The following is a 12921-nucleotide window of genomic DNA, read 5'->3' as shown; positions in this document are numbered from 1 at the left end:
GACTATCAATAAGGTAACTCACAGGATACACAAATAAAAAGAATGAGAAATAACATTGTAATATTTTATTTTTCAGCTCTTTTTATATCAAAGGATTTTTCTTCTCCTGTGCTGTCTTACTGTTATCTCAGCACCCCCATTATTTGCTCCCTCTGCAGTCTGCAGATAACCTTGGACTGTGACCTTGCCTGACCACTCAGCTCTCTTCCCTTCCCCAGGTGCCCACGGAGTGCGAGAGGAGCCCCAGTTTGTGACGGCCCGTGCAGGAGAGAGTGTCATCCTGGGATGCGACGTTCCCCGCCCCCTGAACGGCAAGCCCTACGTGGTGGAGTGGTTCAAGTATGGGATGCCCATTCCCTTCTTCATCAACTTCCGCTTCTACCCTCCTCATGTGGACCCGGAGTATGCAGGTAATTACAACACTAGCATATTAATATTAAAGATGACAAATAAACCATATAGGGTTCCACATTTTATAGTAACCGTTATTGTGTTCCTAACATTTGCAGTCTACACTGCTCTTCACTGGATGCCAATACAGTTGTGAGCTGCGTGTTTCATAAGAGTGAAATGTTTGAGTGGTTGGTGGCTGGTTGGCTATTTCGGTTGGTTTTATTACTAATTCACTACGATAGTGAAATAACAGAAGAAATAGCTATAATTAGATATTTATAAAAATACAAATACATTGTTTTCAAAGGGAATTCTGTTCTACAAAGGCCACAAACAATTTTGAAAAGCCCAAAATATATTGATTGAAGTAAAGATGACTAGGTTCAGTGCATCATTGTCATCAGAGAATATTAAGTGATGCGGCAAACTTCAGACAGATAATCCTTAATAATTTATTCAATATTTCTGTATCGGCATGCTTTTTGAATCCTTGACGAAAACTGTCAACATCTCACAGAGTAATTTTGATAAGCAGCTCGCTTAGTAATGCAAGGCATAACAAATATGTTTACTAAGTAATGTTGACAGCTCTAATGAGATGACATTTGCACAGGACGCTGGAGCTCTTTTCACTTCAGATTATTTATATTCGGTCTTCAAGGTGAAGTTGTCTGAGAAGGTGAATGGGATTTTCCCATCAGCAGTCTTTCAGTACCAGCATCTTCTCCTATGTTTTGATAATCCGTCTGTGTTGAGTGCATTGGACTCTGAGAGCTTTTATCTTGTGTCTATTCTGTCATTCTGTCAAAGCAAATTAGAAACCAAACAATGGTGGAATTCCCCAGTGTTAACACGGAGAACTAGTTTACCAAACAAAGTGATGTTATTGCGCTGAGGATGTCAATACAATAACACTGACATGCATTTTACAAGGCAAGAATGATAGGCACCATTATGTGTCCAATACTGTAGTGAGAGCTTTTAGATTTACCTCTAAACCTGCTAAACACTGAAGTGGAGTGTGCCCCAAGGAAGCATTTCGGGCCCTGCACTGTTCAGTTTATGATTCCTTTGTATCAATATTTGAGAGACATAATTGTTTCACTGTTATTCATATTAGAAGTTTGGGGTTTTTGGGTATTTAACAATATCGGCTATTGGCCAATCTAACACAGATAAAAGGCCGTTACCTCAGGAAACTTCCTAGGCCTCAAGGGAACTGAGAAACATCACAATGAAATCGGTTTGTACACCTCGGATATTGCAGACTTTTGCTTATAATTTTGGAACCATAAGGGATAAAGACTTACTGTTTTTTGTTTAGGAATCTGCAGATTTTTGTCTTTGAAATGAGTTCCCTCTGAAGTACCTACAAAACATGAATGTCCAAAATAAATCAGACCTATGCCACAGTTCAACATTGACACTGACGCATTGATACAGTTGAGAAACATACAGGGTTATAGACGAGACATTTGGAAAAATCTGCCAAAAATATTGGCCGCGCATATCGGCATCAGCCAATTGAAATCCCCAAGAATCTGCATCGAGCGACTTTAATGATGTAGCTCCACCTGCCACTTTAAGTCGGTAAGTTGCCCCCAAACAAGAACTGATAAACTGACCCTTGACAGAAACAACATTTTAATTCATATTTTTGGGCAAATCTGAACTTATTACTATATCACAATAGAACTACTTTATTTAAAGAAAAGAGAAGACAGACTGATGTTTTACTTGGCGTTTTTTCTATCATGTTTTGGAAAATTGCTGCCCGGCATTGTCTAAAACTCCTTGAGCATTTTATGTTTATGTAAGAAAGCCTGCGTTATGTCCGAAAGCAATGATTGTCTCAAACTACATGGCACAAAATCAATACACACTGCATCTCATTGATAACGCGTGGGAGGCACAAACTGTCAGCCAATGTTTCATGGTAATGACCGTTACCGGACCAATACAAACAACTAAAATCCTTGGATAATTGTAACACATAAAGGCTGGCGATGTGCTCCATAATCTGGTTTGGAAGCCAGCTGGAGTCTGGATCAGATACAGAGACAAGCTGCTTTTTAAAGTGTCCTTTCCAGTTCCTTTAGCCTCTAGGAGGAAAGATAGTCTGACAGAGCTGGAGATTGTGGCAGAATACTGAAGCTTTATGTAATCGTTCTGTATACTCTGTCTTCATTGATTAGATCACTAAACGCCTGACACAAAATTCTGCTCAGTTTGGGATGCTTTGGTTTGAGTTACATCAGTCAGACCACAGCGAAGCGAGGAGCCAGTAACTCCTGTTCCCTGAGGATGAAATCATGCGGTGAATACAGAGGTTTCAAACTTTCTGCAAGGTAGGAAGAATAACGGTAATGCAATTTCTCCTGGACTAAAACAAAAAACGCCAGATTAAGCTGAATGATTCATTTCTCCATCGTTTCACCGGTCAACCTCTACAACGGCACCGGGACGCAGATATTTCTGTTATTTTCATGGCTTCCTCAATGTAGCGATTGTGCTCTGTGAGGGCAAAGGCTGTGGTGGAGCTACTGTAATACATATAGGAGTGCATTGTTCCTAGTTTAGATTCGGGTAATATGGAACTCTGATTATTCGATGGGTCATTTCCAAGTCCCTCTTTGCTCTGAAACATGTTATTGTCCGAGGCAGGAAGTAGAAGACTTGAATTTAATGAGCTATAGATGGATATCGTGCTATAAGGCAGGAAGAATCCAATTGCATTCATGAGAAAAACTCAAGACGAGAAGAAAGAAGGCATAGAATCTGGCGTCTGACTCTGCTCGCCTATAATCTGGATAAAATGATTTAGTCACGCAGACATTTCCTGAAGATAACAACAAGAATGAAATGTTTTGACAAGGTTTGACAGAGTAAGAACCTCATTCTCATATACTATATACAAGCAAGTAGAAAACTGAGCCCGTAGATGGTATCTTCGATAGTAATAGGTGTGGCTGTAAGATTTAAATTGATTGAATTTGCTTTGTCAACAAGTTGGTGGAGATTGATAAACCTGTTGATTGAAAAGCACCAAATGATCGTCATTAGAGCAGGGTACCGTTAAATGCTGGTATATAAGTATCGAAAGCAGGTACGGAAAAAAAGCATTACATCTTTAGAGACCGGGTTTTAATGCGTATTGGTCCAGGGACAGCACTAAAGGAAGATACTTGGTTTTTTTCAGCTCAAATAAATAATACAAATAAATAAATAAAAAATTGTCTAATAAATTAACTTTTCTTGCTGTGATGACAAATAATTAGTATTGTTCAGGTATCGGTATAGAAAACCAAGTATCATTAAAGGAATATTTCAGGATTTTTTACATAGGGCTTAATTTCCTAGTTATCCAGAGTGTCCAGTATCCAAAAATAGGCAGCAGTCTGGATGTCTTATTCAGGAGAAGTTTATTTACTATTGGTACGGGACCCGGAGACATGAACTCGAGACATTGCGCTAGTCCTTCCATTCAAGTCTGTCTATGCTTCCACAGAAAAGGGATAAGTACCCTCTCAGAGCGTCACACTGATACACAAGAGTCTGAGCACCACAGTCAAAGCTATGACAGAGATAGTACGACTGCACAGCCTGTCCCAGTATGATAAATAGTGATTTAGTGTTATCCTCTAACAGTAACTAGTAGCCTGCATTAAAAACCTTTTCAAAATCATGGGGTCGTCCTCCAAACGCTGCCATATCTGATTAGTAAAAAGTGTAGTAATGCGGCCGCAGGTAAACAAACTACTGCAGATCCGGCAACCTAGCAGATCACTCCGCCGCTGCGTAGCTACAACCAGGAAGCTGATGCTGCTCAAATATAAGTGGTTAGACTGTTTTTAATGCAGGCTACTAGTTACCATAGACATGCACTAGCCTAGCACTAGCCTTGCATCACTAAACTCTTTAAATATGCTTGATTAAAAAAATGTCATGGTGTCCAACCCTAATCGTCATTAACATTTATTAAGGTTGTTATATGGTAGAAATTAAAGTAATTTAAGGTCAGCCATGCCATGAATCAACCACCACACCCACCCTAATTACTCTCACAACTAATCAAATGAAGTCAAATACAGAAGAAGTTTCTCTTTGAGGAATTCAAATGCTGTATTGAGCCTGTTTGAAATGTGATTCAAGTGAATGTACAGGACACTGAATGACTGTGAGGTAAAGTTCAAATGATGTCGGCTGCAGCTTCATTTTAGAGCCGTGATTCACCACACAGCTGGCTGGCAACCAAGTCCACTTCCTTTTCAGTGTCCCTGTGGCGTAATAAGGCCCGAGTGCAAATTGTATATCACACATTTTACCTTTTCTTTCCTACAAGGTGGAAGAAGTGCTTTTGTTATTTCTGAGTTTAACGTTCTACTTAGAAAGACCGGTAGTGACTTTGATTCAAATTGGTTTGAAATATAACAGAGAGACGGTTTTCAAAAACGGGGCCAGAGATTATGCAGATCGTCCTTTTAAATGTCACCGCAGCCCTCCGGTGACCCTGCTTAAGTGTGCAGAATTTTTTTTACCTGGACTTCATCTCCAGTTGGCCTTAATCACATCACAAAATCACACCGCCGCTTCTCCGCAGAGTATTTGAAGGAGCAAATTGGCCTGGCCACTTCTTCCGTGAGCTGGTGAGGAAGGAGTAGCTGGTGACACAGATGGCCTATATTTTTACTCCTTTGATTCGTACTATATAGGGCAATACAGCTTTAGCCGCAGCCTCTGGTTTGGTGAGTACAGTAGCACATACAGTAATCAGCATTAGTTTGCCAGTGAAACAGATGGAAAGAGCCTCATATCATTCAAATTCACTGTCAAAGGATGTCTGTGCTATGTTCATGTGGAAGAAGCTCCATGAATAAGAGTTTGCTGTATGTTTAAATGTGTTTGAATTAGTGCTGTCCTCCACTGTGAAGTCGCTTTTGGTGCAGGCTCCACTGTCAGAACTTTTTTTGGGTGGGGGCAGGGGCGTTTTTTTTTTTTTTTTTGTAGGATGGGAAAGGCCTGCTGCTCCCGGATTGGCCGGTTGCCGATATTGGCAGCCAATGATAAGTGGAGCTCCAACCATGACGTCACCGCAACAAAACAACATTACTTTATACTAATCAGGTGGGGGTTAAGAGGTTAATAGAGGTGTATTTTTAATTTGATTTCTTGTACAAGCATTTATAAACAACCAGACATTGTACGCTTGCCTTTTTAAGTTTGTATTCGGAATAAAAAGATGTGCAAATTCCGTATAAAACAATAAAAATATGAGTTCAAAAATAAGTAAATAAATACACTAATCCAAACTAACTGTATACCTGACCCTAATCCTAACCTTAAGGATAGTGGAGTTTGACAAACTAACCCTAATCTTAAGATAAGATAAGAGATAAGATAAGATAAATCTTTATTGATCTCACAATGTAGAAATTCACTTGTTACAGTCGGCGTTCAAGAAAATCACTCAGAGTTAATAAAGTGCAGCTGATGCAGAGATTATTGCACATGTTACTTTATAGTCTTATTGTACAGTCTGACAGCAGTGGGGATGAAGGCTTTGCGGTAGCGCTCCGTCCTGCACTGAGGGTGTCTCAGTCTGCCACTGAGAGAGCTGCACAGCTCTTCTACAGTCCCGTGCAGTGGGTGGGAGGTGTAGTCCATGATGGAGGTGAGCTTGGCTAACACCCTCCTGTCCCTCACCTCCTCCATAGAGTCCAGGGGGCAGCCCAGGACGGAGCTGGCCCTCCTGACCAAATCCCTAATCCAGGGGTCACCAACGTGGTGCCCGCGGGCCCTTTGGGGCATGTCCAGTAGCCCTTGGGACTTTTTCTAAAGTGTAAAACACTTCATTTTCTTGAATCTAATTCTTAAAATGACAGTTATTTCGGTTCTCGTGACTCGGTATGAGTTTAAAATAAAGCTATTTTAATATAATATGGGGTCACTATCCTATAAGTGAACAGTGTACGTTTAAGTCTTTAGGATTTGTTTTTAACTGGTAGCCCTCGAACAACTTAATGCTCTTAAAGTAGCCCTCAGCTGAAATAAGGTTGGTGACCCCTGCCCTAACCTAAACGGGACTATACAGAGTTTAAAAATGTTAAAACTAAGTATTTTCATTTACCTGCTGTACTAACTCAAAATCTCAAAGGAAAGAGGTAAAACAGATTTCCTTTACATTAAAGGGACTATACAGGGTTTTATAATGTTAAAATAATGTGTTGTAGATTCTACATTCCATCATATTCATGCAAGAAGTCCATTGAAATTATATCAGATGAAGGTTTGGTGAGTCGCTGTGACTTTACGTGCTGCGGCCTACGCAGAAACAGGGAGAACATGCAAGCTCCACACAGAAAGGCCCCGTCCAGGTGGGAATCAAACCTGAAGCCTATAGCCTCATTTAAGACCTACAAACGGATTGGAACTTTTTTGCCGCTCTTTGGACACTTTGTTGCTTTTAGATTTGGTTAATGCCAAACTGGAGAATATGTGCTCGATTCATGTGGGGGTTAAGAGGTTGATCGCATCATATGTTTTGACCAAACAAACTCCGGTATCTGAGCACACACATGAGCTGAAAGACAAAGCTAATGTATTAGCGTTAGAGATGCCACACTTACGTATTGTAAGCACAGGGTCTCCAAGGTTTTTACATGATGAGGTACTTTTATGTGACAGCGAGCTACTAATGCATCAAAGAGGCTTGTCTATTATGCTATTTCAACAAAAAAATGTGTCCTTATACTCTACTTTATGTTCCTAAAAGTTTGCAGATTCTGTCTAAAATGTGATTCTTAAGCCTTGGGCGAACGAGAGCTACTGGTTGGAGATCCCCTTAATAAGCTGTTGAGCTTTTCCCATAGAAAACTGTGAATATTTGGTTAACGAAATGTGAGCAGATGTTTTGAATTTTAGTACTTCATGTCGGCCAAGTATTAATAATGAGTATAATTATTAGAGAAAAATTCAAGAGGTCCTGCCTGCAGGCCTCCACTGTGAGGTCCCGAACGCCGCGGGCTCCACTCTCAAGCCGCCTCCACTGTCAGGACGGGAAATACACAAGACTATTTTAAGGATTATCTTATCTTATCAACTCCCTGATGGGTGAGATTTGTATTAACGCCTGAAAGACACCTAATGTAAACTCCACTATCCTTAAAGAGACTAGATGCAAGTTGGTCATTTTATACTCACTACTGCCACCTCAGGACTTACGCGTAACTGCAGTCTCTATATTAAGCTCGTGCATTACGGCACTTCGGACCCGAAGTAACACGTTTTTGAGTGACAGTGCAGGATTTTAGAGGCAGTTGTGGTGAGGAAAATACATAATTGTAACAATTTTAAACTCCATACAGTCCCTTTAAGGTGAAAAAGTTTGCCAATGAGTCACATACTCAGTGCTGTCTGTTTGACAGGCAAGAGAAAAAGCTAATGTGATGTCTGACTAATAAATATGCGAAGATCAAAGGTCAGAAAACTGCTTTTTTTCTCTCTTTCTTTTTTTTTTTTTTTACGTCACTCTAGGGCTCATCTGATCTTTGAGAAATAAACACATTTGTCATGTTGAATAAATGTCTTGAAGCCTTAAATACATGCCCTTTACAAATGTGGACATCTATATGCTGAGTCACATGTGTGGTGTGATATTTTACATGGGCATCACAACACAGAGCCACAAACCCAACCTCACTTGTATACAACGGTTCAAAACAAAATAGCTGCAAGCAAATCATTTTACATTCTTTACAATGAAACAAACACAGATCATACTTTTTAATATATTAAAGATTCTAACCAATAAGTAATGTATCTATATTTGCTAACACATGTTTCTGTATATCGTTAATTCTTTGTAATGTTTTGTGTATCATCCCCTGCATGTGTGTTGTGCCACAAGCCACAAAATCCTTAGGAGTATCCCCAAAGTGAGTAGGATAGAGCTGTGTGAGAGGATTAATGTGGGATATCCAGGCTTTGATAATGCTGACGTATTGAGCCGGTGCGTGTTCCCTGAAAGCCTTTTGTTTAGACCTTACTGCAAGTCACCATCTGCTAATATCCAGTTGCCAGATGGCTCTAAGCAACACCATCAATCCCCTCTTTGGGCTTTGGATCTGCAAAAGTCAAAAGCAGCTACTCCTGACTCTAAAGCCTGCACATCAGCGCTGATGGATAGTGACTGCTCTGTCACCTAAAGGGCCCTTCCTCGTGGACTTGAGCACTTCCTTCTCCTCAAAGATCGCAGTGACCTGTCCTTGCCTCGGTACGTCTTTAAAATAGATGTCTCGCACATGGAGATGAGGAGCCCCAGCAGCAGCCAGGCCCGACACACGTTCAGCTCTGCGCCTTTGATGTTGCTGCAGTGGCTTTGTTGCCGTCCGTGTGCGTGCGATTTGATTTGACACCCACACATGCCACTGTACTCCGTGAACTCTTTACCTGAGCTGTGTGTAGAATTGTCTTTAGTGCATTCTCCACCATTAGCCTTATTAAATTCAGTGCACTGGTGGCTCTCACCTCCGCGCGCTACCCTCTGACTGACTCCCTGTCCTTGTCCCTCTCTCTCTTAGGCAGGGCCATTCTGCACGGAAAGTCGTCCCTGCGGATAGAGAACGTGCGCTCGGACGACCAGGGCTGGTACGAGTGTAAGGTGCTCATGTTGGAGCAGCAGTACGACACTTTTCACAACGGCAGCTGGGTGCACCTCACTGTCAACGGTAAGGCACTCAAGATACACGTTCAGATATAATTTGATAAGAGAAGCCTTTATTCATCTCACAATGGAGAAATTAACTGGTTACATTCAGCTCTCAGAAACACTCAGGGTGTGTATGATAGATAGGAAATGTGCAAACAATTGAATAGTAAATAGAGGTATCTTATATGCAATGACTACCAAAAACTTTAAGGGCTCAAAAAGTATTAACAGTAAAACATAAAATAAACAGACTATAACAAAAAATGTCAGTATTAGCAGTACAGGTTTACAGTCAAGTGACGCAGATAAAGAGGCGTATACAGAGATTATTGCATGTATTTTTTTTCAATGGGGTTATTGTACATGTTACTTTACAGTCTTGTTGTACAGTGTGACAGCAGTGGGGATGAAGGCTTTGCAGTAGCACTCCTTCTTGCACTGAGGGTGCCTCAGTCTGCCACTGAAAGAGCTGCTCAGCTCCTCTACAGTCCCGTGCAGTGGGTGAGAGGTGTTATTCATGATGGAGGTGAGCTTGGCGAATATCCTCCTGTCCCTCACCTCCTTCATAGAGTCCAGGAGGCAGCCCTGGACTGAACTGGCCCTCCTGACCAGCTTGTTCAGTCTGTTCTTGTCCCACTCTGTGCTGCCCGGGGCCCAGCACACGGCAGCGTATTGGATAGGAGAGGCTACCACAAAGTCATAAATAGTCCTTAGCTGAGGCCTGCTCACTGCAAAGGACTTTAGTCTCCTCAGAAGACTTTGGCCCTTATTGTTCATTTTTTGGGGGAGATTTTTTTTGGTAGGACAGCACGGGGGTGTGAAACATCCCTGTGCTGGAACTCAAACTTGCAACTTTGTGGACAGAGCAGTATTTCACTAGTAACCACTATTTTATCAGCTGCACAAGGGGCTTTTTGCTATTTTGTCATAGATTTTGAATATATTATACACCCCTGTGCCTTTGTGAATTTGAAAAATCAAATCTCAAAACAAATCCTGCCTCCAGCACTGGGTAAGTCATTCTTTCTGTTTGTCTTTCTCCCATTTAAATTCAAGAAAATACAGACTGAAATCTTTGTAGAAAATAGGAAGAGAAGTCTGGCTGGCCAGGTTATACCACTGTTGGGTGCCGGCACAGAAATATAAATTTGGATGACCCAGAGAGCCTTCTGTGCACGACATGTCTAACTGGTCTGCACATATTACACAGCCCGACAAGGAAGAACAGCCACAGCCATCGAAATGTTACCTTTTTAAGCATAACAACTAAGAATAGTATAAAATGGCATGTCCACTAAAGACTGAAGATGGGACTGCAGTTTGCTTTTGCCGCATTGTAGATGACAAACTGTACTGACTGAAATTCTTCTGATTTTGAATCTTGCATGTTCATTTGGTCAATGTCTCTGCTCATTATGATTATTATCAGTAAAATTGCTTCTGTGATGAGCTTTGAGTGAGTCAGGTCGGGCTGCCACTACGTCTGGATCACCTCTCTAAAAAGCGTAAAAACTCTGGGAAATGGAAGCGAGATGAGACAGAGAATGTAAGCAGCACAAGACCAACGCCTCTCGGGACTCCGGCACTGCAGAAACCAAGAATATTCTTTCACTTTTTACTTTTGGCAGCCGGAGCAATCGTCAAATTACGTGATCAGGGGCATGTTCGGATGCAGTTGCTGTGGTAACAGACACACAGGGCCTGTCCCACCCTCACACACCCTCTCTGTGGTCACACCACATTAGTTCAGTTTCATCAGAGCCGCTCTTCTGTGTGACTTCCCTCTGTCTCTGCCTCCTCTCCCAGGCTTTGGGCTCAGACTTCTGCTGCCTTCATAGTTGTCACTGCTTTAGGCCTGGCTCCGGAGAAACTCTCTATGGACAGAAACTAGTGTAGTACAGGACACAGCTGACTGCTCCGCTCCCTCTACAAGCCTCGCAGAAGTTTGTCGTTTCCTGACGTTTTGACACAGTGTGATGTAGTAAATCGTTACTGCCCCAGCTGAGGAAGGGAACAGTTTTAGACCTGTACCTTTACAATCCGCTGAATAATTTGTCTAGTTTTCAACAAGACTGGGTAAAATTGATGGCACAAGATGTAACTGTGTGTAGATAAATATTCATATTCATTAGAGATGTCAGTATCCAGCAGAAATATAAAGGTGCACTGGTGCCTGATGTTGTAATTAGGATGTGGTTTCTGTCTGCTTTTTATCACGAGATTCTCTCATGACAACATAAGGCCATATAGATAGAGAGGATTTTTAAGCTTTTTTTTTTTTTACTATGGAAGTTTACATTTATAAGAACTTTCTGGCTTTGTGCTGCTTTTTCCAAACCCCTGGATGAACAGAAGAAGAAGAAGAAGACGAAGATCTTTATTTATGTAGCGCCTTTCACATGCATAGTCACAAAGCGCTTTACATGAGACTCCATACTCGGTGGTGGTAAGCTTCAGCTTCCCCTGGGGAAGACTGAGAGAAGCGCTGTCACGACTGCACACATCTGCGCCATCTGACCACCTCCATACGTTCACTCACACACATCATGTGGCCTATTGTACATGTTTTTAGTGGTAGGGGGAAGCAGAGGAAACCTACACAGACCCACACAGAGTGCTAACCGCTGTGCCACCATGCCGTCCAACAGCAGCACCTTTATACTATGGCGATTGCAAATCCAAATAGATAAACATTCTTATTTTCATGAAGTCCACAAATGACATAGAGAAAGAGTCCAGTTTTTAAATGGATTCAGTCAGATGGGACAGCTGCATGGTCCGGTCCCAGCATATGACCCGCGTGAGGCCTGTGTCACTGCGGACTCGTGTACTGCATGTACATGTAATATGCATGGTGCGTAAGTCGACTACAGAGTTATGCACATGAATAATAAAAGCTGTTGATGTATTGGTTGCAGGGGCCTTTGAGCTTTGTGGCTGTCCTGTGCAAAGAGACATAAAATTGAAATTTATACATGTGCACTCACTCAGGCCATAAACTCATTTCAGTGTGCATGAAGGCAGCCAGGAGAATCTTGCAGGTGGTCGAAAAGTCGCTCACACCGGTGCCAAGTTATGATAGCCAACCACAGTGTGTCTGAGGCCAGTGCACAGGCAACAAAACCATTCAAATGTTTGGCGTTTGTTAAATATCTTCATTATGTTACTTTCACAGTGGTGACAGTGGCTCGAGTGAGTCTTACAATCTTTTCTATGCAGTGTAGTGCTTTGAGAAGCTTGCCAACTCAGGCTTGTGAACCACAATATGATAGCAAGCCATAATTCATATTGTAACATATTAACTTTCTATATGTCTTCAATTGGGAGAAAGTCGGAGCTTCTGTCTGCAAAGTAAGATGTGTGTGACACTGTAGATTACAATACCCAATGTGAGGTGACTCAGCGTTGTAAGAAAATGGACAGAAAGGTCCTGCACACTTTTTATTGTTCAGCCCTTTCTTCAGCTGCAAATGTCATTGAAACTCAGCCGCCCACTCTCCACCACAACTACAGACCGAGGATGCATATCTCAGATTTTAGCCTGGGGTAATTAAGTTGAATTCATCAGTAAGTGGAGGGTGAACACCTGCCAGTTAGACAAAGTCTCCTCATTACCCGTCCATTAATACGAACGGTGACTTGTATGTACCAAAAGAATACTTAAGGCCAACCAAGCAGCCTGATAATAACAAGCATGTCTATTTATAGCCGCCCATTTGCAATCCACCTCTCCCTATCATTGTCAAACATCAGCGCTTGTCAGTGATTACTCTGAGCACTTTAGCTGTCAGCTCGCTGGCGTTAGGGCAGGAAGCCATGCA

The 12921-nt window shown here is 41.8% G+C and overlaps 1 protein-coding gene across 6 annotated transcripts in view; it reads left to right on the top strand.

Moving 5' to 3' along the window:
• igsf9bb (immunoglobulin superfamily, member 9Bb) overlaps nt 1-12921 on the top strand; it is an 82222-nt gene that overhangs the window by 27981 nt on the left and 41320 nt on the right. For all 6 annotated transcript variants that reach the window (XM_079565555.1, XM_079565556.1, XM_079565554.1 and 3 more), the window contains exons 2-3: nt 219-410; nt 8973-9119. In XM_079565555.1, coding sequence (XP_079421681.1) covers nt 219-410; nt 8973-9119 — 339 coding nt within the window. The remainder of the gene's footprint in view (nt 1-218; nt 411-8972; nt 9120-12921) is intronic.

This window comes from Gobius niger (genome assembly GCF_951799975.1).
Source record: "Gobius niger genome assembly, chromosome: 11".
NCBI lineage: Eukaryota > Metazoa > Chordata > Actinopteri > Gobiiformes > Gobiidae > Gobius > Gobius niger.
The sequence above is the reverse complement of the archived record's forward strand: the minus strand, read 5'-3'. Positions and strand labels throughout refer to the sequence as shown.